This window comes from Triticum dicoccoides, chromosome 2B (assembly GCF_002162155.2).
Source record: "Triticum dicoccoides isolate Atlit2015 ecotype Zavitan chromosome 2B, WEW_v2.0, whole genome shotgun sequence".
NCBI classification, from domain to species: domain Eukaryota; kingdom Viridiplantae; phylum Streptophyta; class Magnoliopsida; order Poales; family Poaceae; genus Triticum; species Triticum dicoccoides.
This window is the reverse complement of record NC_041383.1, coordinates 384,561,617-384,584,451: the sequence shown is the minus strand read 5'-3', so window position 1 is coordinate 384,584,451 and position 22,835 is coordinate 384,561,617. Positions and strand designations below refer to the sequence as shown.

Here is a 22,835-nt window from a genome sequence, read left to right as displayed (position 1 = left end):
GTAATCAATCAAAGACAATGAGAACATTTACTGAAATCTTTGTATGTGTTGATCCTATGAATTGCTTTGATTGGAAGTCCAACGACGATCTCATCTTATAAGGAACTCACTTTTCAAACATATGCATTAGTAGTTTTTATCTCTTTGCTTTTGCCTTCTGAACATATTGGATTCACTAATGAGTAGTTAGCAAATGCAAATCATTGTATATTGTTAGTTATGTGTCTTTTCATATGAAATACTATTATTTTGGGGAAGGCATATGGCTGAGTTTTAATAAAACTCCTCAGATTTTGTATAGTGAGATTGTCTTCAGCAAACAAGATCTGTATTATTATTGGGGTTCTTTTATTTTTGTTCTAGGTGTTACTAGTAAACATACACGTGCAACGCACGTCTCGATCAAAGCATCCTATGAAATTCGTGTGGGTACTGAATTCTGAATTCATATTGAGATTAATTAACTTCCATGTAAATGGAGCTTACTTTATACTACTCCCTCCGTTGACAACAACACATGAAAAATAGTAATAAATCCATGTAATAGCAGCATCTATGACGGCCGTATAGAGATTTAAATAATAAAAATGAATGATAAAAAGGGTCTGCATGAAGCAATACAGTGCTATATGATATTGAACCACATTAAACACATTTGCAATCTTTAAATCTTTGCACATAGGGTTGGCCTTGTTTCAGAGGAGTTGTGCGGGTCATCTTCCTGATTAGTAACATTTGGTTTCAGGCCTTCAACTCTTCACCCCAAATCATTTTCTTTTGTAAATAATCTGCAAAAGAAAGACCAAATTAGGTTGAAAAAATCAAACCACATAAAACGGAACACCAGAACAATCAAATGTGTCATCTAAAGATAAATGCTTAACAAAGAGTGAATAAACCAATTTTGATTTCTACTCCCTCTGTTCCTAAATATAAGTCTTTTTAGAGATTCCAATATAAGCTACATACATATGTATATAGACATAGTTTAGAGTGTAGATTCACTCATTTTGCTTCGTATGTAGTCTATATTGAAATCTCTAAAAAAACTTATATTTAGGAACATAGGGAGTAAAGGGCAACCTGGTGCATGTAGCTCCCGCTTGCGCAGGGTCCAGGGAAGGGTCCGACCACTTTGGGTCTATTTAGGAACATAGGGAGTATACTACTAAAATCAGATATAGTCCTGATGGATCTCAGATATAATACAAAGGAGAACTAGTTTAATAGTAGGTTGAAGATTTTAAGAAAAGATCAATCTATTTTTTAGCAGTTGTGTTTCCAAACCAAATGATTTATATTGCAATAAAACTTGCCATGAGGATCCTTGGTTCAGTTGCTACCACAAAATATATATTATGAACACATGATGCTCTCAATTATGAATCTCATCCTCGTGTTGATGCCACAAAAAAGGAAATTAGTTGCTAAACATCCTTGGTTCAGTTCGTGCAGCAACGGGACATCCACAACCCTTTATGCTGGATACCCTACATCCACAGTATATACACAAACGCTTGCATGTGGATCTGAACCCTCCATGCCCAATCCTTTTATAATATACAACTAAAATAATATATATATTAAAAAAAGTGAAAAGAAAAGGAAAATTCCCTTTTCAGATGACACAAACAGGTCAGGTCAGACTACCTTACAGTGAGAGAGAAAAATTGATAGCATGAATAGAGTGATATCAGCTGACCAAAAATGGTAGTTTCAGACGCCAATAGAAGATATGAACTCAAGGGGCCATGCACAAAAGACTAACATTAAAGGTGAATCACAATACATGATAGAAAGTGCTACTGAAGCTTAGGTGAAGCAAATTACCCAAGAGAAAATATGTATCGACTGTCGAAAGAGTGTAACCAGAAGGGGAGCCTTGGCGCAGTGGTAAAGCTGCTGCCTTGTGACCATGAGGTCACGGGTTCAAGTCCTGGAAACAGCCTCTTACAGAAATGTAGGGAAAGGCTGCGTACAATAGACCCAAAGTGGTCGGACCCTTCCCCAGACCCTGCGCAAGCGGGAGCTGCATGCACTGGGGCTGCCCTGTCGAAAGAGTGTAACCAGGTCAGACCATCATATAAAAGAGTGTGACCAGCAGCAGATTTCAGAGGGAAGTTGATTTTACCCCTAAATAAGATGATCCATTTGACATGCTGTAAATGGACTAATGAAATAATGTAGAACTCCTCTGCAGATTGTACAAAGTGTCAAAAATGTGTTTAAGTAAAATGTAGAACAATGGAAGTAAAAGTTATACACCTGAATAAAGCATAACCTACAAGAATCACAAGGGCTAAAAATTCAGAACGCAGAAAATTTACATATGCCAAGAAGGTCACTGACCAATAACCATGTGTACTTCCATATTATGCAAACAAGGGATAAAAATTGTTTGATCTGCAGTTAATCACCTAAGCATTGGTTTAACACAGTGGTGCTACTTTTCTTTTTTGTCCAAAACGGAACCATCATGTCTTGAGTTTCCTAAACAACAGTAGACATGCATAAGAATCCCAGCACTCCTGTTAAAAAAAAGAATCCTAGTACTAATGTGCATCCAGTGATAACCAAATATACAGCTCATTAGACAACCAAATATACACAAAAGCAAATATGCTAAAAAAGTCCTTTTGAAGCACAACAAAAACTTTGTATTCTACTTCTTGACCAAATATAAAAATAATAATGTGTATCCAATGATTTTTTTACCCAATGCATGAATATAGATAATGCCACGTTACTCAATAACTATGTAAATGCCTGATGATACATGGTACTACAAACATGATTAGAGCATAACAGAAGGCTCCTGCAATGCTATTGTCATTGTTTTCTCCGATGATAGCTGTGAACAGGAAAAATAATACAATACTTGAATGTGATTCCATGTGGTTCTGAAGCCATTAAGGAAAAGGTTCATGACATAAAACCACTTTACCCTAGTCCTTGAAGATGATGTTTCACCAACTTACGTTCGATTCCTTGCAGCACTTCCTTCGGATTCTGGACCAAATTTTGTATGACTAAAGAAAATCACTTCCTATCCCAAAATTGACTAAAAATCTCAAGCGTTTCCATACTAAAAATCATAACTGGACCAAATTATTTTTAAATTTATCCAAGATTTGTTGCGCGCGATTGATATGTCCACCGACAGATTTTTGGTTTAGGATCAGTGCTTTCAATTGGAGTAAGTCAGACATAAGACTAAGCATCAAATTTATGCCACCAATGTGTTTACAACATGGATAAATTAATCTTTACTGAACACAATTAAGAAAAAGCGATGCCAACTATATATTAGTTTATACCCGGAAAGTTACAGTACTGAACACAATTGAAGAAAAACCTATGCCAACTACAGATAGTCTATACCGGAAAGTTACAGTTATTTTATACCTATAAAGAACTATTGTGCAATATGAACATTACAAATCGTGGATACATTGACAGGTTGATGGCATAGCAACAGAATTACAACTATATGCATGTATCACTCCATTTTTTTACAAATTGTCAAACTTCGGAATCATCAGAAATATGTTATGATGCGCACCTCCAGATTTCCTCAAACATTTTCATTTCCACTAATATGAGAAGCATGTGACATAACAGATCATGTGTCCACTCAAATCTGTTTGCAATGAACCAACAAAATCTGAAGTGCAGGCATTTTGAAATTCAGTAAGACTGGGGCAAGAGAGCACTGACCGGCAGTATGCTGGCGGCAGAGGGCTCTGCGCCACCACGCTGGTGCGCACTCACGCACGACGTTGTTCGTCGGCGGCCACCCCGCGTGCGTCCACGTTCCCTGCTGAAAAGTTAAAAAGAAAGTCATTAGCCCTGACCATACAAATTCTTTTAAGATCACACAAATAACACAGAAAATCACATATTGTCTGCAACAGTATAGGCACTCAAGCAGGGATGTTTTTCCTTCATCGAGAAGAGAGCTTCTTTCTGATAGGATTTCGAATAGAAAATAAGAGTACGTGGCGATCTGCTTCCTATTTTACATAGCATACCAAATATTCAAAATGGTAAATTAGTTTTCGTGCAATAGGATAGTCTGAGTAAGAGTGGAAATAGAAGGGCACTACTTCTGTTACCTTCATATCATAATATGTGGAGGATACTCCCAATTGGTTCCTATATATAGCAAATCTGTGTAAAGAGTAAGAAGGTTTTTCCCTGCTACTTGAATCAGTGAAAGACAAAGAAGAATGTCTTTACCTTGACTTTACCTTGATAGGGTTTCAGAAAGAAGCATGTTTCAAATAGAGTCCGAGAGATACAAAGTGTCGCAATTGAGCAGAACAATTATGATTAAACGTGTAAGCTGTCCACCATTGCACGGTCGCGTGGATTTGTACTGTAGTCACCAAACAAAGTGGAAAAATAAGGTTAAAAATGATCATGATTGATGTTCAATCCTTTCATTGTCACAAAAACATTTTGGAAAATAGCAGTATACGAAATTACGAATGCAACCACAACACCGCCCTGAATACTCGTCTAGAAATATACTTTTTCTGCAAAATTGACTGATCTTCACCACTGTCTATTACAGCTACAAACATAATGCATACAATCATAACCACAAGCATCAAATTCTATTGTGTATGGAACATAAACTGGATCATATACTGGGCAGCAGAGGCAGACCGGTGGGCCGCGGCGTTCTTGGGGCAGCAGAGGAGGACCAGCTTGGGTGGTGGTGGTGGTGGGGGGTGGCTGCTCACGGTCGCATGAGGACCGACGGCGGCGGCGGCGGCGGTTGAACCAGCGCAGGAGGCGGGGCCCGGCGAGGTAGGGGAGGCGTGCGGCCGGCAGGGTTGGGGAGGCGACCGACGGGGATGGCAGACCGGCGAGGTAGGGGAGACGTGCAGCCGGCGCGGGAGGGGAGGTGGGCGGCGCGGGAGGCAGGCCGGCGAGGGAGGGAAGGCGTGCGACCGGCGCGGGATGGGAGGCGGGCGGCGCGGGACGCAGGAGGAGGAGCGTGCGAGAGGTCGTGCGGGGAGTTGTGCGCAGCGGTTTTTTTCTCTCGAAAGGGTGGGCAGGGTTAGTGGCTTAAGCGTGGCTTGTAGTGTTAAACACCAAAAGATTAAGAGCCATTAGATTTTGACGATGGATAGTTGTGATTGTTTGGATGTGCCCCTCTCATAGTGGTAGTAGATTGGGGCGGTTTTTTTCATGGTTGGAAACAAGATGTTCCTGATGTTGGAGCTCACAGAAAAGGGTATTATGATAGTCTACTTACTTCTGAAGGTGCATTAGAAGATAGTGGATGTCCAGATTCTTTGGCTTCAGAAAGGTGATGATAAAAATTCTGAAGTATTTTCAGCGTTTTCCTCTTAAAATAGAGGGCAAATAAAGAAGGTACACAGTCGTGTTCATTGTCATGGAAAATTATTATCATTTTTGTTATCCTGAGTAGTTGTTGTTGGATGTTATTTGTCTCTTTGAAAAACATCTGATGTAAATTTGTTGTACTCCAACTCACAAACCCTACTACTAGACCCAAAACCTACTATTAAATGGTTCCAAAAAAATGCATGTTATTGTAGAAGTCTTGATCAATATTCTCGTGTTACTGTGATGTAGTAGACAAATTTTTATGCTAGGACATTTTTAACTTTTCTTATAGCAACTATTGCTCTGAAATTCTTTGCTGGTCTCTTACTTCTATTGACGGCAGAAAAGAACACATTTGGGTACACCCACCAGGATAGTTTGTTCTATGTTTATCTTACTTTGGGGTTGCAGACCCAAAGATATCAAGATAACTCATTTACATAGTATATTAAATCTCTTGATGGTATAGCATGACATTGGCAGGGATTATTGATGACTACTTTGATGGGTACTTTTCTGAAGAAATGATTGTCCCAGGTATTGTGATGCTCGCAGTTCTATCTTTCAATGCTTGCATATGCCATTGTGATACAAGAGTACTTCCAGATTTTGCAATGTTCATGATACAGATTGACCATGATTGATACTGTTGTTTAAGATCATAAAATTTGTCATGTGGATTAAATAGGCACAGTTCATTTGCTGAAGGCGGACGTCTACTCTACTCCCTGGGAGTGCTCCTGCTGGAGCTCCTCACCGGCAAGTCCCCGACGCACGCATCCATGCAGGACGGCGTCGGCGGCGCGCTCGACCTGCCGTCGTTGGTGCAGTCTGGTGGTGCGCGAGGAGTGGATGGCTGAGGTGTTTGACGTGGAGCTCGTGCAGCTGGGCGCCATCACTGATGAGGAGATGGCTGCGCTGCTGCAGGCACCCACAGAGCTATGGGCATAAAGGCAGCAACTCGAAACTCGATGGTTTGCACACAGCAGCACAACACCACGGTCTGCATGCGGCATGACCAGCTCCACTCAGGATTCAAATTATGTAGCTGTATAGGATACTCCCTTTTGTTCAGGTTTCCATGATATTTTTCAGTTGAATTCAGTTGCAGATTCATTCAACTCATCTCCATTGCCACACACAGAAAGGCTTTTATTTTTATTTTTCTTTAGTTTAGTTCAGATTTTCATTATTCCAATTTTGATTTTGGTTCAGTTTTGGTCAGGTTTTCATTGTTTTTCAGTTGAATTCAATTGCAGATTCATCCAACTCATCTCCGTTGCCATGCATAGAAAGGCTTAGATTTGATTTTGGGTCAGTTTAGTTCAGATTTTCATTATTTTCCAACTGGGTTTAGTTTAACATTCATCCAACTCATCTGTGAACACAATGATCAAGTGTCTCTCTGGTTAATCAGGTAACCTGGGCAGTACTGTTTGAGATCGTTGGTGAGGGACTACTACCGCGAGCTCGGCCTGAGGAAAGATGCCGGCAGGGTGAGATCAAGAACATGAATTGAATGGTATGCAGTACTATTGGGCTTGGCATTATTTTTCCAGTGAATTGTGTTTTTCTCTGAGATGAATTAAGTGCACCAAATATATGTATCTAAATTATTGTAATCTTTATTGTTATCCATTACGTCTAAAAATTGATGTTCAAAACTGTCTTCTGAGAGTAGTTTTAGTTGGTACAAGTTTCAGGCACCAAATACACAAGAATTATACTATCATAATAGATGTCGTTCTAGCAGTTCAACTCATTACGGTACAGAGGGAGTTTTTGCTAAATGAGAGGCATAAGCATGATCAGTTAAGCTGATTCAGTTTTATGCTTAGAAACCAAATCACCTTTCACTCATTATTAGTGGTAATGGTTGTCTCTGTTTTTGTCTTGTCAAATATGTGCCTAGGCCTCTATGTTAACCAGTTCCAAAAACATGCCTGAAAAAATCTTGCTTGGACTTTTGAAGTTGTTCCGAGTGGATGCTGGTCATAGATGCGACGCGCCAAGCTCCCGCAACCGCAGCAGAGGAGCCGGAACTTGCAGCAACATCTACGACACCCTCCCAACGAGCTGCAGGTAGGCCATGTCGTAGACGATGGACCGACGACAACCACCAGGTATGCCCTCTGCTCCTTGCCCTTCACGCTTGGAATCAACAAGTCCACATAATCTTCAGTGTTTCACAATTATGGTCTTCTTCATGTTCTCTGATCAGGTTGTAATTTATATGTATAAATGTTGAGTTTTTTTAGGGAATGTTGATGATTTCTGTTGGAGATTATGTTTCTACTTAATCATCAAACAAGGTGTTCGCTGGACGCAAGGATAACCTATCAAGTAAGGTGTTCGTGCAGTAGGTTACATCTTACACATTTTTTATTTGGTGAACTATTATCTACTCGAGGATAAATTATGGCTAACATGCATTTAATTATACTGTTGTTCGAAGGTGTAGTCAAATGGCAATACAAGTTATGGCTACAATGCTGCCAACGGCTACTACTACGGCGTCTTTATGGCTTCTGGAATATTGAACTTCAGGTTAATGAAACAACCGTGAAAGGTTTTCTAAGATAATCCTATATCTTTAGAACTAAAAACTAATTAATAATGTTGAATGGCATTACTAACTCTATATTTTGTTTGCCTTGCACAAATCTAGCACTTTCTGAGGTGTTGCCCAGAGCATGTTGTTGAACATGGAGGGTTTGAGCTAAGAAATACTTGCAGGCTGCCAATGTATTAGTGGTTAGGCATTTTTAGATTTGTCATGTTTACATGTTTACCAGGGTAACCATAGCGGCTTCATTGCATCATACCCGAAACTGAGATATTTGAAACGGTCCGAGGTGCTACTAGACCAGTAGATACAATTAATGATTATCTGTCCAGGCGACTCTCACATCATCCTGGGCTAGCTCCTCGACTTGGACAACAACAATTGTTGATCAAGTCTACTCAGCCATCGCCATGCGATTGTTAGTAAATCAAGCATTCTTTTCAAGAATATTGTTCCAAGTACGTGAGAACCCGACCTTGCATGTGGCCGATTCAATTTGTTTACTGAAGAAATTAGTTTGAAAATGTTCAGTCTTACACATGTTCACACTATTATTGTTTCAAAAAAATAGGTTTGCATTTTTTTAAATCATAAAAATTCCCCCCAAAAGTTCCATTTTTACTAAAAAATTTCATTTAGAAATGTACAAAAATATCAAAACATTCTTTAAACAAAAAACACATGTTAAAAATGTGTTTTTTTAAGAAATGTTCTAATTTTCATAAACATTTATTATTTTTAAAGAAGTGTTCCAATTTTTACATAAACCTTAACTTCTATTAAAAATGAGGAAATTTTCATGTTTTCCAGAAAAGCCAAAAAGATGACTAACAAACTAATCCATGCAAAACTGCTCTTCCATCTTATGAAGAATGCTAAGTTGGCTTCTTCATGCCCAAAATTAATTCTACAAAAAGTAATAATCAGCTTTACCTTATTATCGATGTTTAATAAAATTGGATATATAAAATGGTGCACAATGAAATATGAAGCAGGTTGTGCCTCTTTTTTCGCCCGGTGCAACGCACGGGCATTTGTACTACTCCCTCCGTTCCTAAATACTTGTCTTTCTAGGCATTTCAACAAGTGACTACATACGGAGCAAAATGAGTGAATCTACACTCTAAAATATGTCTACATACATCCGTATATAGTAGTCATTTGAAATGTCTAGAAAGACAAATATTTAGGAACGGAGGGAGTAGTATATATCTCCCTAATCTCTCCCTAATAATAAAGCACGGATTGAGTCTCCGGGTTCACCGTCGCTGCGTTTTTGCAAACAAGTCCCTCATCTTTTATGAAATCAACCCGCACTCCATATGGGCATCATCAACCGGGTAGAGGAAAAAAACACGTCATCGTCGGTCTCGCACACGAAGGAGCAGTCCGTCTCCAACACGAACACGAGTGCGAACTAAAAAAGTCTATCTGTCGCTGATTTTCCCCTCATCCCTGTCTCTTTTGATCTCTCTCACCTCTCGTTGCTTTCCGCCGTCGACTGATTCCGAAAAGCGTCGCGCTCGACGCAGGCGTGCTCGCTGCCGCCGCCGCCGCGCCCCCGTCCCCCTCTCCCCGGTGCCCGTCCTCTTTCCACCGTCGCCGAATCCGGACGAGACCGGCAGGATCCGCCGCATCTCACGCCCGCGGCCCGCCGTGGCTTTCGGCGGCATCGGGGGCGCCGGTCCGCCCCCGCTCCTCCGGGGCTGGCAGAACGGCGGAGCGGCGCTCTGGTCAGGTTCCTCTGCTTCGAGGGCGGCGCGTGGGCTGATGTCGAGGGCGAGGCGGCTGTGCCTCTGCGCCGGGCGTTCCTGGACGGGAGGGTGGTCGCAGAGGCCGTGTATGGCGGCAGGGAGTTCCTGTTCGACTTCCTGTGGATGGTGCGCATCAACGCTGGCACCGCCGAGGTGGTCGCCATGGGCTGGATTGACCGCGGGGCCTGCTTCTTCCCTGTGCCAGAAAGCGGGAGGAAGAGGAAGAGGGGCGAGCATGAGCTGGGGGACGGGGCGTCGTCCGAGGTGGATGAGAGGTCCGACGAGAGCAGCGACATGGTGGAGTCCTCAATCCAGCCTAATCTCCTGCCACTCTCAAGCACTCCCCGTGCAGCAGGCCTGATGTGTAGGCTGCCATGGCAAGGCTACATCCATGCATTCGGTACTGCTATCTCCCCCTCTCTCTCCTGATTTGCCTCTTCCATTCTCTCATTTGATTTAATCCCTTGAGCATATTTTCTTATGTATCCCTACAACATGCTAGGTGATTGTCTGATCTACCATGTGATTTGCGGTTCATGCGAAGTCATGAAATCTGGTCCGGATAGTGACATGATTTACTCTGTTTGATCAAACAGGTAGAAGCTGAAGCTGTTTTACTTTAATCTGATGAAGTCCGTGCTGCTATAAGCTAGGAAATCGAAAAATTCAACATTGGCAAGCTGGTCTTGTGCTCTTTGTCTAAAAGCATATTCTGAAAGCGAGGTTCTTATTGTGGATGTTTCAGCGTCAACCTGAATTTTCTTTAACCTACTACAGAAAGACCTTTTAGGGTGATTAGCTGCAGTACTGTGACAAATAATCAAAAAAGATCATTGTCTTCTCATTTAATATTCTAGCTGCCGGCCAAACATTGAAGGTTGCACTACAACTACTTGATTACAAGTTTTATGTGAATTTTTTTTGTATAGCTTGCACAAACTCAGTGAGATCAGGAATCATCATCTCTCACATTTTTTCTCTTCAAAGGGAGGTGTCATCTCCTACATTTTTTTCTCAGAATCAACCATGTTTCTAATCCTAACTAGAAAGTTTCCATCGCTCGGCTCCTGATGGCATGATGCCTCATTTAAATTCTCTTATGTCATGGTGTTTGTATTCAGAAAATTAATTTATGATGCCTCATTTAGATTCTCTTATGTCATTGTGTTTGTATTCAGAAAAATAAGGCATGCTTATCTTATCTCGGTGTGTTTGTGCTCAGAAAATTAATTTGCTTATTTTTGCTTTTTGAGGGCTATAACAATAGATTTCATTTTTGAAAATCTGCTTCTTCCCTATTCCAGAGAGCGGGATGAAGAGGAAGAGAGGCGAGCCTGAGCTGGAGTACGGGGCCTCGTCCGGGGTGGATGAGAGGTCCAACGAGAGCAGCGACAAGATGCAGGGCCAGCTCCTAGCCGCTGCGCGCGGCGCCGACGGGGGCAATGCCAAGTTCGCGTGGTATGGCGCTCCATCGGTGGATGTGGCCGCGACGGCGGTGGAGCACGGGTTCGGCAGGATGAACAACCGGGTCCTTTTCCATCGCGCGCACGGCGACGACGTCCACCTCTCGCCGCCTCGGTCTCCTTATGCCAGGTCAGGTCAGAGTTCTGAATTTGTGGTTTTGATCGATGGCAAGCATGAATATAGGCATATAGCTGTAGGATAATTTATCAGACACAGTTACCAATTCAGGATCTATTCCAAATTGCATTCATATTATCCCTCCGTCCCATAATATAATTGATTCCATGTTATTTTAGCCTTTGGTTTCTATATCTTGATTCATACTCCTAGCTCAAAAATTATGGGGAAACAAGTTTGCATGAACGACAGTATTAGTTTATCTATGAATGCAGTAATTTGATTGGGTAATGGTTTGTGGAAGGGAGGAATACGAGCAAAACTAAATCATGTTTCCTGCTACCTAGAGTCCGGGTGATGAAATATGTTCTGAATGTTCTGTGAAGCAGTGCATAAAGGAACTTACGAGTATGAAATCATTTTTATGCAGCGCAATGCTAGCAAATGCAGATGAGAACGGCGAGGCGCATATCATGTTGTGCCGTGTTCTGTTGGGCCGGCCAGAGGCCATCCCGGCCGGGTCCTCCAAGCTCCACCCCAGCAGTGACAATTACGACAGTGCCATCGACAACATGCAGAACCCACAGTGGTATGTTGTTTGGGGCAAGGACATGAACATGAGGATCCTCCCAGAGTACGTCGTCAGCTTCAAGTGTCCCAACCTCCATCAGATGCAAGGTTAGTGAGTGCTCCGTCTGAATTGGTGTTGTAATTGTTCCGAGATGTGCCTGGATCTCATGTTATTATTCGTTGAAATTTTGGGTTTCAGGATCATCGGGAGCGAACTCCATGCTAAAGAAGCCTTCGCCGGTGGCTCATGACATGTTTCCGACGCTTCTAGCAGAGATCCAGTGGTTCATGCCATCTTCCAAGCTGCAGACATTGCAGGGAACCTACAATTGCTTCAAGGTAAATTGGTGGGGGTGCTTATTAGTATAGGGTGTGCCAATATAATAGCAATTACGGAAAGAAATCTAGAGAATTGGTCTCTGGCAGGGGGACTCTTGAGAATGGAAAACGGGGGAAGGGAGATGAGTTTGGGTGTCTTTTTTTATATATAGAAAAAGAGAGTGTGTTTTATCTGTAAGTGAAGTGTGTACGTGTGAAGTGCTTTTTATTGGCTAAGCCTAAATGATGAAAAAAATAAAAAGAATCTTCCCAACCAAGCAACAAACTCTATTGATAAAAATCAACATAGTAAAAATAGTTAAAAAAATGTACATAGTTATATATTTATTCACACTTTCTAAAAACTGGTCAAATTTTCCTTAAAAACCAAAATAAAAAGTATTCACAATATTTAAAAAACATTCAAATAATGTTCTCCCTAAAAAAAATCGAGTTTTAATAAAACATTCACTTTTAAAAACAAAGAAATATTCATGTTTTTCAGAAAAAAGTAAAAAATAAAAATTGATTCACAAACTATTCCAAACTAATCTTCCATCAGATAAAGAACGCTAAGAGGGCTTTTTAACGTGCAAACTTCAGACTCTGAAAATAATAATTAATGCAACTTTATTACAAATGTTAAACTATAGTGCATAATATCACATGGATAAGGATGTATATAGATGGATTTTAAAGTGAGATTCACCCATTTCCACCGTTTGTAGTCCATATTGAAAAATCTTCTAAGACTTTATTTAGAAACGGATGGGGTACTTTGTTTGTAGTCTTTGTACAACCTGCTTCGTTCAGAAGAATGTTCTATCAAAGCAACCATGTCTGATATGTTCACATGAATTCTTTCATGTGGCCGTCCCTCACATTCCTTTGCTTTCAACTATTCCAGCCAGCTGCAATGAAGTCCTCCATAGAGAAGGGTTTGCAGAAAATGATCTTGGCATCCCAGATAAGCAGGTCGGGGTCAAAGCCGGTGCCCGGGGGATTTCAATGGATCACCAACACGAGAAACTGAAATGGCAGGACCAGAAAAGATGGTCCCAGATCTCACTGCAGCCGGATGTGCAAGAACACATCAATGATCATATGTGAGACTGTGACACTGGAATTTTGTTGATGGAGCATTACCTCTGCTATTTAGCTTCTAGAGTACAATGACTTGTATGTCCAACTATAACAGCTAGCAGCATGGTTTATCCCCTTCTGGTTGTACAATTTCTCTAGAGTGATGGCATAGGAAGAGCATGTGTATATGTTGAGGTTAGTCTTCTGATACTAATGCTCCAGATGTTCTTTGTAAACCAATGCTGCAAGTGTTTGTTTGGGACAAGACAAATAGTGTCCCAATTTTTACGAAAATGTGAATTAACTTTTATTAAAAATAAGAAAATTACCAAAATTAACCTAATTATCGATGTTTATTTAAATTGGACATAAAAATGATGCATAATGGCACATGAAGCAGATTATGCCCTTTTTTTGCCCGGTGCAACGCACGGACATTTGTACTAGTAATAATAATATAATAATAATAATAATAATAATAATCTCTCCCTAATAATAAAGCACGGATTGGGTCTCCGGGTTCACCGTCACAATACGCTTTTCTTCGCGTGAATTTACGCTTTCAGTTTTATTACATCCAAGGTGGGACTATTTTACTTGCGTATCCGAGGTGGTACTATTTTTATGTTTTCTGTGTGTTTTTACGTAGTTAATTGCGTTCTGTGTGTTCTAAAGATGTTGGGCCGTCGATGCCTTTCTATATTAGGCTGGGCCTTCCTTCGTTCTGCAAAAAAGATACCCTGATGCGTTACCCAGCAGATCCGGTCTCCATCCCTAAAAAAACCAGATCCAGTCTCCTGCTTCTTCAATCGATCTGCTTCTTCCTTTGTAGAGCACAGCAGCTCGATGCCCTTCCACGGCAGACCAGGTCTTCTTTCTCTTCTTCTTTGATCCAACACAATCTCCTTCCTCTTCTTTCATTCAATCTTTCCAATTTTTGATCCAATCCTTCCTGCGCTTGAAACCTTCTCTGACACAAACACTTCCTGCGTCCATGGGGAGCCCGGCAGGAACTCTGGCAGGGTCTCCTTTGGCTGTTCCAAAGGCCGATGAACGCGCATATAAATACACATCTACTCCCTCGACCGAAGCTCCAGCTCAATTGTGTCATTATTTCGTGCTCAACAATGGTGTCTTGTCGTTCTACCAAAGTCGACGGAATCTCGCCGCTCTGTCAACCTCGCCGGAATTTATCCGTACTGCCGACTTCGTCAGAATTACAATGCGGAATCTCACAAGCTACAGCGATCTGGCAGGTGCTCGGTTTGCAAGAAAAACAGCGACATCCTGCAGCAGTTCACCGACTAAGTCGGCAGCCTGCAGCCAGCAGGAAGCACGAGAAGCAGAGAAGCAGCAGCAGGCCAGCAGCGGAGCAGTCAACAGCAGCAGGCAGCCGGCGCACGTCACGGCGGCCTGGAGGCGGAGTGCGGCGATGGTTGCCCAGGCCGGCGGCCGGCGGACCACAGTTGGCATCAGTGAGCAGCCGCTGGTCGAGTCAAAGGCCTAGGAAGGCCTCACACATGGACCCTGTCAATTAAGGGAAGGGGAGAAGTTCCTGCAAATTTGGGGAAAGGAGAAACGATTGAGCATTTTTTTGTGAAATAGTATCTCTCCCTAATAATAAAGCACAGATTGGGTCTCCGGGTTCACCGTCACAATACGCTTTTCTTCGCGTGAATTTACGCTTTCAGTTTTATTACATCCAAGGTGGTGAAATAGTAGAAACGAACGAGCATGGGAGGTCTGTCGCCTGTTGGCGCATTGGGCTCGGATGGCCATTTAGGCTTAGTATTAAAAAAATTACACAGTCACTAACGCGGCGATACGTACTGCTAATCCAATGATTCAGTGTGATACTTGATGACGGAAGAGCAAAAGCTTCGTTTTGCAGTCTTCCAAGTCAAGATTTCCGTGGAAGTCCGTGTTGATTCGTCAGTTGTTCGGCAGCATAGGTGTAGATTAGATGGATTCCAATTCTACATATAGGATCGATGGTTCCAATTCTACATTGCGTGCACGCATTGACTGCTCCAGGCTTGATCGCTCAAGTATGGATTTCCAGAAAAAAAATAGGATTCTGTGCAGAAGACGTCGGCACAACCCGTTGAGAATCAGGTACCCTATTTTGTATCTCGTGTTCGTGCACATATGCTTCACCTTGCATCGTCAGGGCAGTGCTGCCATCGCTTTAACTACCGTCGGTATCGTCCCGTGAGGCGGTCCAGTGGGCACACTATGCATGCCAGGATTCAGGTTTCAATTGACTGTAGGTAAGAAACTGGATGGATCAGCATGCATACATATACAAGCAAATGGGGGTCGGCAAAAAACATAAGGTGCATATTGATTTACCTGATTAACAACATTGCTAATCCTCTACTCGAGTTTTATTGTTGGCAAGATGTTGGATGGATATATATGTGTACATGACCAAATAGGATTCAGCAGAAATACAGAAGGTGCACCGTATTAAATAATTAGTGTAGGTTTTTTTATGTTTGCTCAGAACATAAGACATAGTATTTTTGTTAATCCTTAGCTGATTGAATTTCATACAATATCAATCACATAAAATTACATGTCAGTTACCTAACCTTGCAGTATTGACAGTGCGTATTCCTTAAACTAGCTGCATTATTATATAGTTCAAAATTAAATATGAAACGAGGTTGAGACAAGGATGGTTCATGGTTGGATGTTGATCAAAATTAAGGCTTAGAAAGATGAGATATATAGATGTAGGAAAATGATTGATGGCCTATTCTCTTTCTGTATAAGGCGGTACCAAGTAATTGATTGAATTCATATTGGAAGTCAACTTCTGTGACATAATTGTCTTAATCAATTTGGAGCATTGAGTGTGCAAAAATCGATGTAATACAATTTCAATTCGGTGGATATAGTGTAGTTTTATATAGAGTTACAGGAGTTTGTTTACCTCCGTGTTTTTGATCCAAGATTGAGATGTGGGTATTATATGCATTGTCGACATAGCTTGGAAATTTTAACAAAATAGAAACTTTTCATTATTTTTTGGTCATATGCTATATTTTTCTACGAACAAAAAAAATTCACTCTTATTTTTCAGCTCGACCCACTAGCGCCTGTCACCAAAGTACAAGGAGTTGGGACTTGGAACTGTGTGCGATACAAACTCCGCTCTTTTCTCTGTTATATTAGCCAAAGATGGGGGATCTTTGGACAGCGCTCCTAATATTTATTTTGTTTCTCGTGTAGTAGTGTGGAGGATTTCAAGGAGTTTCTTGATGATGTCATGTCTGGTGATTGGCCATGGGGAGAGGAGGAGGTCTTGAGCCATTGGGTTAGTGAAGTGAGGTTTTTTATCTCCCGTTGCAACGCACGGGTATTTGTGCTAGTATTATCTTTACCTAATAATAAAGCACGGATTGGGTCTCCGGGTTCACCGTCATAATACGTTTTCTTCTCATGTCATAATACGCTTTTACGATTTATATGGACAAAATCGCAATATAAACGAGGTGGTACTAAATTTCTGTCTCGCAATTCAATCATGCGTCTTCCGCGCTTGGGCTTCAGCCCATCTAGCATGCATGTTCTGCGTCTGGGCTGGATGCAGCTGTGGCGGCCCATGCGTGGGGTGTTCAGGCGGTCAACGCCGCATAACCGTGCCTCCCGATCCCACCTCCAGCCCGCCGCCACCTCCCGGCATGCCCCGCCCCACCTCAGCGCGCGCAGCCGGCCGCCGCCGCGCGCCGCCACTGCCGACCCCGCCAGCACGCCTACCCCTATCTCTGGATCGAGGCGGGTCAACGAGCGTGTGGGGCGGCAGGCGGCTCTCCGGCTCGACCCGATCGGATCCGATCGAGTGAGGCCTACACAGGGCGGCGGCGGATGGGCTGGACGCACAGAACGACGGTGGCGTCCGGATCCAGGCGAGCGTCGGCGGCACAAGGCGTCGTGGTTCTCCGGGGCAGCGCCATGGTTGCTCCGCCGTGCTCCTGGAAGAGAACGAGGAAGGATGAGGGAGAGCAAGCATGGAAGATGCCGAGAACCCAAGCTGCTCCCTCCAGCGTGCCCCCTCCATGGCTCGTCGTCGCTCTGTGACCACATCCAGCTCCAGGCAAGCCTTCCGGACAGCATCTCTCCTCCCTCTCCCTCCATCTTTATTTGTCTGCTAGCTTGCTACAAAATTCTAGAACTATCTGATTCCAAAGGCTTCTGTTGAAAAGTAGCATGATTTCAAATGCTTCTGCTGAAAAGTAGTGTCAATCTTCAGCAGAAGCCTTAGTTATCCATGGTCTCTCATCCTGACTTTTGAAAAGCAGTTCAACAATGTCTATTGGGATGTCATCTCTCATGGCAAGTTTCTCTTCTTCGGTAGTTTCCCCTCAAAGGCTGTGCTTACCTGGAGAAACCAGAGGATATAAATGAGGCTGTACAATTAATCTCTTAAGTATTTAGCAGAGAAGCACTATTGTACAAACACTAATATTGGTTTCCCCTCTCTTCGATTATAGTGCCAAAAAAATAATGGTGCCGAACAGCACATACATAAGTGTGGTGGACACTATCCTGCGGCATGATGCTCCTGCTTCCCTGCTGTTTGCCATGGATTTAACATATTTGTCTTGTTGGGAATCCGAGCAGCTGTTGCAGAAGGACGTCAACCTCCTTAATCCGATGGCTGAGCTAGAGAAGCACTCACAAGAAGAAGCATCTCGTGCAGTCCATCAACTCATCATGTACGTGCGCATCAGATCATGTATGGTCCAGAGGAAATATTCCTTTCTCTTTCAATTGATTTGTCTCCTGGCCCCTTTTGTCTTTGTTTTATATGTCTGTAGGATGTCATGTGCCAGAACCGCTTCAACATGTGAGCATGATCCTTTCCAAGCTTTAGTAATGTGTTGCTAGCGAAACACAATAACATTAATACCATGTATTTTGTATTATTGACTTGGGGAATTGATTTAAATTGCTATTGGTGGTTATAATAGTTTGCTATACTTTTAGTAGATTATGTTTATGCAAGTTAGACATAGAGCGGCTGTTCGAGAAAGTATGTAGATTTAGGAAGTAGGAACAAGCCCATCCTGTACTACTGATGCGTTTTGCTGATGTGCTCCTGTCGCATGTGCTAATGTTTGGGCTCATGTCGCAACATCTAAATTATTGTTTGAAAAAAGGGAGGTTTAATTTAATGTAATTATTTTTTATTACACAAAATGGACCACAATGTCGAATCAACCATTGTTATACACTTTTAGTAGTACGGTGTGGGATACTTTGTCTTTGTTTTCGGACAATCAACTCGCAGTCCAGGTTGAAGTGACTAAAAAACGGTCCGTTTCTGAATTGGGATCTCCACCCCATATCACTATCCCGACACACAACACATCTTGTCCTTCTCTGAGTTTTCGCACTGCCAGACCTCCTCTCCGACTTCCGGCCTTTCCGCGAGCTCCGGCCGATGTTGTACCACGCACGACACCTGGGGCCACCCCCGCGTCGTTGCAGTTTCCATCTAGGATGATCATAGCTTTCCCGAGCTTCGTCAGCCATTTGCATGCTAACTATTCGGTCAATTGACCCAACGGACCGGAGGGAATTTTCTGTTTTTTTACTTTGGTTTTCCATTTAGTACTAAAGTGATCACGACCACAACCACTGGACAAGGCTAATCTTATGAGGAAGGCATCGATAGCAATCTCATCGAGTGGGTTGTGTCGCTTTGTTTTGACCTGTATTTCCAGGGCTCCAGCATGCTAAGCCTAGAAGTCATGCAACTGGTTATCCTACCTCCCTTCTTTCAAAGAAATTGGTTATCCTACCTCTATCCATGGCAATGTCCATTTTCTTTTGGTAGTGATGATCCGCATCATGTTGTGGTTTGTAGTAAAAAATATGTACCCTTTGCAGCGTTCATTTCTTAGTGTCAGTTGACTTCTCAACTGTCTTCCAAGTGACTAATTTTTTAGTAGTTTATCGCTAACAAAAAAGGAATTAAAGAGGGACTTGCATGTTTGTGGGAGATTATGGTGGGCAATGAGAAAAAGGAAAGACCCAGTAAATGGGTCTGGCATGCGTGGTGAAACGGAATTAAAGAGAGAGACTTGCATGAACGGTTGATGGGGGAAAAGGAAAGATCCATTAAATAGGTAAAAAATAAAATCCCTGATATTGCGACATGCATGATGGGGGCTAACAAAAACAGAATTAAATAATGGTGTGAATATACTAAGTAGAACATTTAGTCAAAATATCATATTGTCTTTTTTTTCGCGCGTGACTTCTGACTGCTATATTTTTGTATGAGGGTGATTCTTTAGCTAATTTGCACAATATGTTGTATCTACCTATTTTGTGAGTGATGTGCTAGCGCTTTTGTCGCTTTTCTAACATATTCCTGGCAAACTTATTAGCACAACATTTCCTTGTTGTATTGGCAAATCTAGCCCTGATGTTAATTTCGCTTTATACTATATTGTGTAGCGTAGCCTTTCAACATTTGCATTTTATGAGAATATTGTGGACACTTGATTTTTAGTTACATTATTTTAGTTTCTAATATATTGACATAGAGAGAGAATAAGCCGTAACACGAGTGGGGTGTTGTGTTCAAATGGAGGATGTAGAAATAGAGGACATAGACATGTGTGTGTGGGTGGAGCAAATGGGCAGGGTTTTGGGTCGTTTTATTATGTTTTCTCCCGTTACAACACATGGGCATATTTGAGAAGAACTATTGCTCCACGGAGAAGAATGTGCGGCGAATTTTCCTTTGCAAATATTTTTTTGATGATAAGGATTTCTTTTCTTCCGTTGCAACGCACGGATCCTTTTGCTAGCCAAAGATGGGGGATCTTTGGACAGCGCTCCTAATATTTATTTTGTTTCTCGTGTAGTAGTGTGGAGGATTTCAAGGAGTTTCTTGATGATGTCATGTCTGGTGATGGGCCATGGGGAGAGGAGGAGGTCTTGAGCCATTGGGTTAGTGAAGTGAGGTTTTTTATCTCCCGTTGCAACGCACGGGTATTTGTGCTAGTATTATATATATATATAATATTTTTCTCTCCCTAATAATAAAGCACGGATTGGGTCTCCGGGTTCACCGTCGCGGCGTTTTTACATAAAGGTCCCTATGGTTTTTAGGAATTAACCCGCAGTCCACTGTAACCCAAGCGTAAGTGAAAAAAAAAACTGTTCGTACGCAGCCCTTGCTCGCCCGACCGGCCGACCCTGAAATTGCTCCCCCGCACGAGAACGTGAGGGTTTCTTCCGCCGCCGCGCCCTTCCGCCCCCGCGCCCCCATCCCTTCGCTGCCGCCGCCGTCCATCCACTCTGCGGTGCCCGTCCTCGATCTGCGGTCTCCAAATCCGGACGAGATCGGCAGGTTCCACCCCATCTCCCGTCAAACCCAGCCGCAGCTGCTCGTCGGCCATGCGGGGAGCACGGACGAGCTGCTCATCGACGTCCATCCCGCAGCCCCGCCTACGAAGGTGCCCAGCCTCCTCGACAGCGCGCCTCCTACTTGCCGCACGGTATGTGTCCTCTGCTGCATAGATGATTAACAAGCACCGCCAAGATCTGTTGATTCGACCCCTACCCCATCTCAGCAGTTGACAATGATTAAATGTTTCTGATTGCAGCCAGATTTTAGTAGGGGGGAGGATGGATACTGCAGGGCTTTCATATGTTTTTTGATTTTGCAGATAGGGCTTTCTTCTATTTTGGCAAGGGTCAAGCTAGCAACTGTGAAGATGCAGAATTCATGCAACTCCATCTTACTCCAACTCTCAGGTTTGTCTTTTTCCATCCTTAATCACATGTATTTTTTCGAAATTGATTAATCACATGTATTTTTTCGAAATTGATTAATCACATGTATGTGTTTCTACCATCTTGATCATGCATGAATAGGATTACTAGACGGAAGATGTTTGAAGTGCAAACTAATATAATGTTTAGGTTCAGATTTGGTGAGAAAGTGAGAACATGAATACATCAGAGATCAGACTCTATGCTCTGTAGCCAACCACTTTTTTCATGTAATTTTGTTAAGAAAAGAGAAACCATAACATGCAATGCGTACCAGCCAGCTGCTAATAAGCACCTTCCCGAGATCCTGTGAATGTTTACTCTCAGCACACGGTTGCACTGTCATTAGGGCAGCCCTACAGTTTATAGATGGGGGCATGGGCCATAATTGCACAGTTAATACTATAGTAAATAAATTAATATTCCAGTTACTAATCTTTTGTGCATTATATCATAGAGCGTAGACATTAGGTTTCAGTTTGACTCATGCATGCATCAGAGACCTCTCAGGTTGACCTGGGTGGCTGACTGTGTCTGCCACACAAGTGGGAAGTGCAAATCATTCTGAAAGTTGATTCAAGTCTGTAGTGCTTCATCAACTAGATTTATAGATGCTACACTTTTGTTAATATGTTCAATATTTTGCCTTCCGAGACTAAACAGTATAGCTGCTCTGCATCCAGTACACCTGCTCAATATTTGTAGTTTCGTTGATTCAGATTATCATAGGTAATTCGCATAATGGATCGTCATAAATAATTTATATCATGTTGTACCAACAGCCAAAGAGAGTGCATGGTTCTACTTCTGTCTGTTTGTTTGCTCTGAATCGGCTGTGAAATTCACTACTGGTACTGCAGGATCCAATAAGTAGAGTAAATGAACTTGGGTCAGAATATGAACAAAGCTCTCAAGGTAACTTAAACACCTGATCCTTCATTACCTGTGAGTGCCAATGAAACCCAAACCTGTATGCATGCAATCTCCGTGCAAGATTGTAGCCGGGTACAATACTTTCAGTACTCTGCCCAAGCATAATTCTTATTGCTCCTGTCCTTCAGGAATAATTCAGTATCAGGCTAAATAGGTTCAAGAATCAAACAAATTGAAAAGCATACTCTGTTCTCTTGTAGAGTGTAACTCAATTCAATTTTCACTTAACGATAATGCCCCAAGATTTGATGTGTGACTGGCTTTTTTGTGTCGACTGAATTCTTCTGTTACAATCATCAGTGGAGATTTCTAAAAAAAATGTGGATTGGTAAGACTAAGTTCGAATTATCATATTTAATGGGTCATAATTTCTTATTCCAAAAGCAGATGTTACATAAAAATACATTGATTGCTTTTATAAATTTAAATGTTACCAATGGTCATGCACGTCGTTGCTGCATGAGTTCATGTCGTCGGCAGTGGCTCGCTCGTCAATATGGCCGATGAAATCAGAGGGAGCACGAGCGGGTCCGGGGACGGGCACACTTGATGCTTCTTTAATTCACTGCAGCAAAATACTAACAACATCAACATCGACAACGTTTTTCGCACACAACGTCACTCCCCTGACGGCATCTCTGATACTTCGGCCCCAGACCAATTAGTTGCAGCATCACCATAGATTGCCCTCCTGTAGAGCTATAGGTTGGTGTGAGCTCAGTTTGATTTTGCCCGGTTTTGATGTCTACTGTGTGTGCGCGTGCAGGTGCCGAAGGCGTCCGATCGAACTCAGCTGGAGGCCAAACAGGTTCGGCTCTCGGACATGCCACCATTAACGCTCGATGACACCGATGCGCAGACTGTAAGTT

The 22,835-nt window shown here is 42.4% G+C and overlaps 2 protein-coding genes and 2 long non-coding RNA genes across 7 annotated transcripts in view; 3 read left to right on the top strand and 1 right to left on the bottom strand.

Moving 5' to 3' along the window:
• Positions 1–518: 518 nt before the first annotated feature.
• Positions 519–1,996, bottom strand: LOC119363797. The gene is made up of 2 exons (XR_005174415.1): positions 1,831–1,996; positions 519–788 (listed from the first exon to the last, which is right to left on the bottom strand). It is a non-coding gene; the product is annotated as an uncharacterized LOC119363797 (long non-coding RNA).
• Positions 1,997–10,480: 8,484 nt separating this feature from the next.
• LOC119360899 (probable inactive poly [ADP-ribose] polymerase SRO3) lies at positions 10,481–13,260 on the top strand. The gene is made up of 5 exons (XM_037626354.1): positions 10,481–10,558; positions 10,986–11,274; positions 11,693–11,940; positions 12,032–12,171; positions 12,964–13,260. Exons 2-5 carry the CDS (start codon positions 10,994–10,996, stop codon positions 13,258–13,260), a joined length of 966 nt encoding a protein of 321 aa, XP_037482251.1. The 5' UTR covers positions 10,481–10,558; positions 10,986–10,993.
• A 3,583-nt stretch (positions 13,261–16,843) lies between these two features.
• Positions 16,844–17,856, top strand: LOC119360897. The gene is made up of 2 exons (XM_037626353.1): positions 16,844–17,335; positions 17,733–17,856. The coding sequence occupies exons 1-2, from the start codon at positions 16,844–16,846 to the stop codon at positions 17,796–17,798; spliced, it is 558 nt and encodes a 185-aa protein (XP_037482250.1). The 3' UTR covers positions 17,799–17,856.
• Positions 17,857–19,526: 1,670 nt separating this feature from the next.
• Positions 19,527–22,835, top strand: part of LOC119363796 — a 5,394-nt gene continuing 2,085 nt past the window's right edge. Inside the window, exons 1-3 of one of the 4 annotated variants that reach the window (XR_005174411.1) lie at positions 19,527–20,756; positions 20,928–21,015; positions 22,733–22,828. This is a non-coding gene — a long non-coding RNA (uncharacterized LOC119363796). The remainder of the gene's footprint in view (positions 20,757–20,927; positions 21,016–22,732; positions 22,829–22,835) is intronic. The other 3 variants (XR_005174414.1, XR_005174412.1, XR_005174413.1) reach the window with 3 other exon arrangements.

Coding starts and splice junctions, on each gene's coding strand:
- LOC119360899 (XM_037626354.1), top strand. CDS start 10,994: ATGAAGAGGAAGAGAGGCGAGCCTGAGCTGGAGTACGGGGCCTCGTCC. Junction 11,275..11,692: donor CCTCGGTCTCCTTATGCCAG/GTCAGGTCAGAG, acceptor ATTTTTATGCAG/CGCAATGCTAGCAAATGCAG. Junction 11,941..12,031: donor CAACCTCCATCAGATGCAAG/GTTAGTGAGTGC, acceptor TTTGGGTTTCAG/GATCATCGGGAGCGAACTCC.
- LOC119360897 (XM_037626353.1), top strand. CDS start 16,844: ATGCGTGGGGTGTTCAGGCGGTCAACGCCGCATAACCGTGCCTCCCGA. Junction 17,336..17,732: donor GTGACCACATCCAGCTCCAG/GCAAGCCTTCCG, acceptor CTTCGATTATAG/TGCCAAAAAAATAATGGTGC.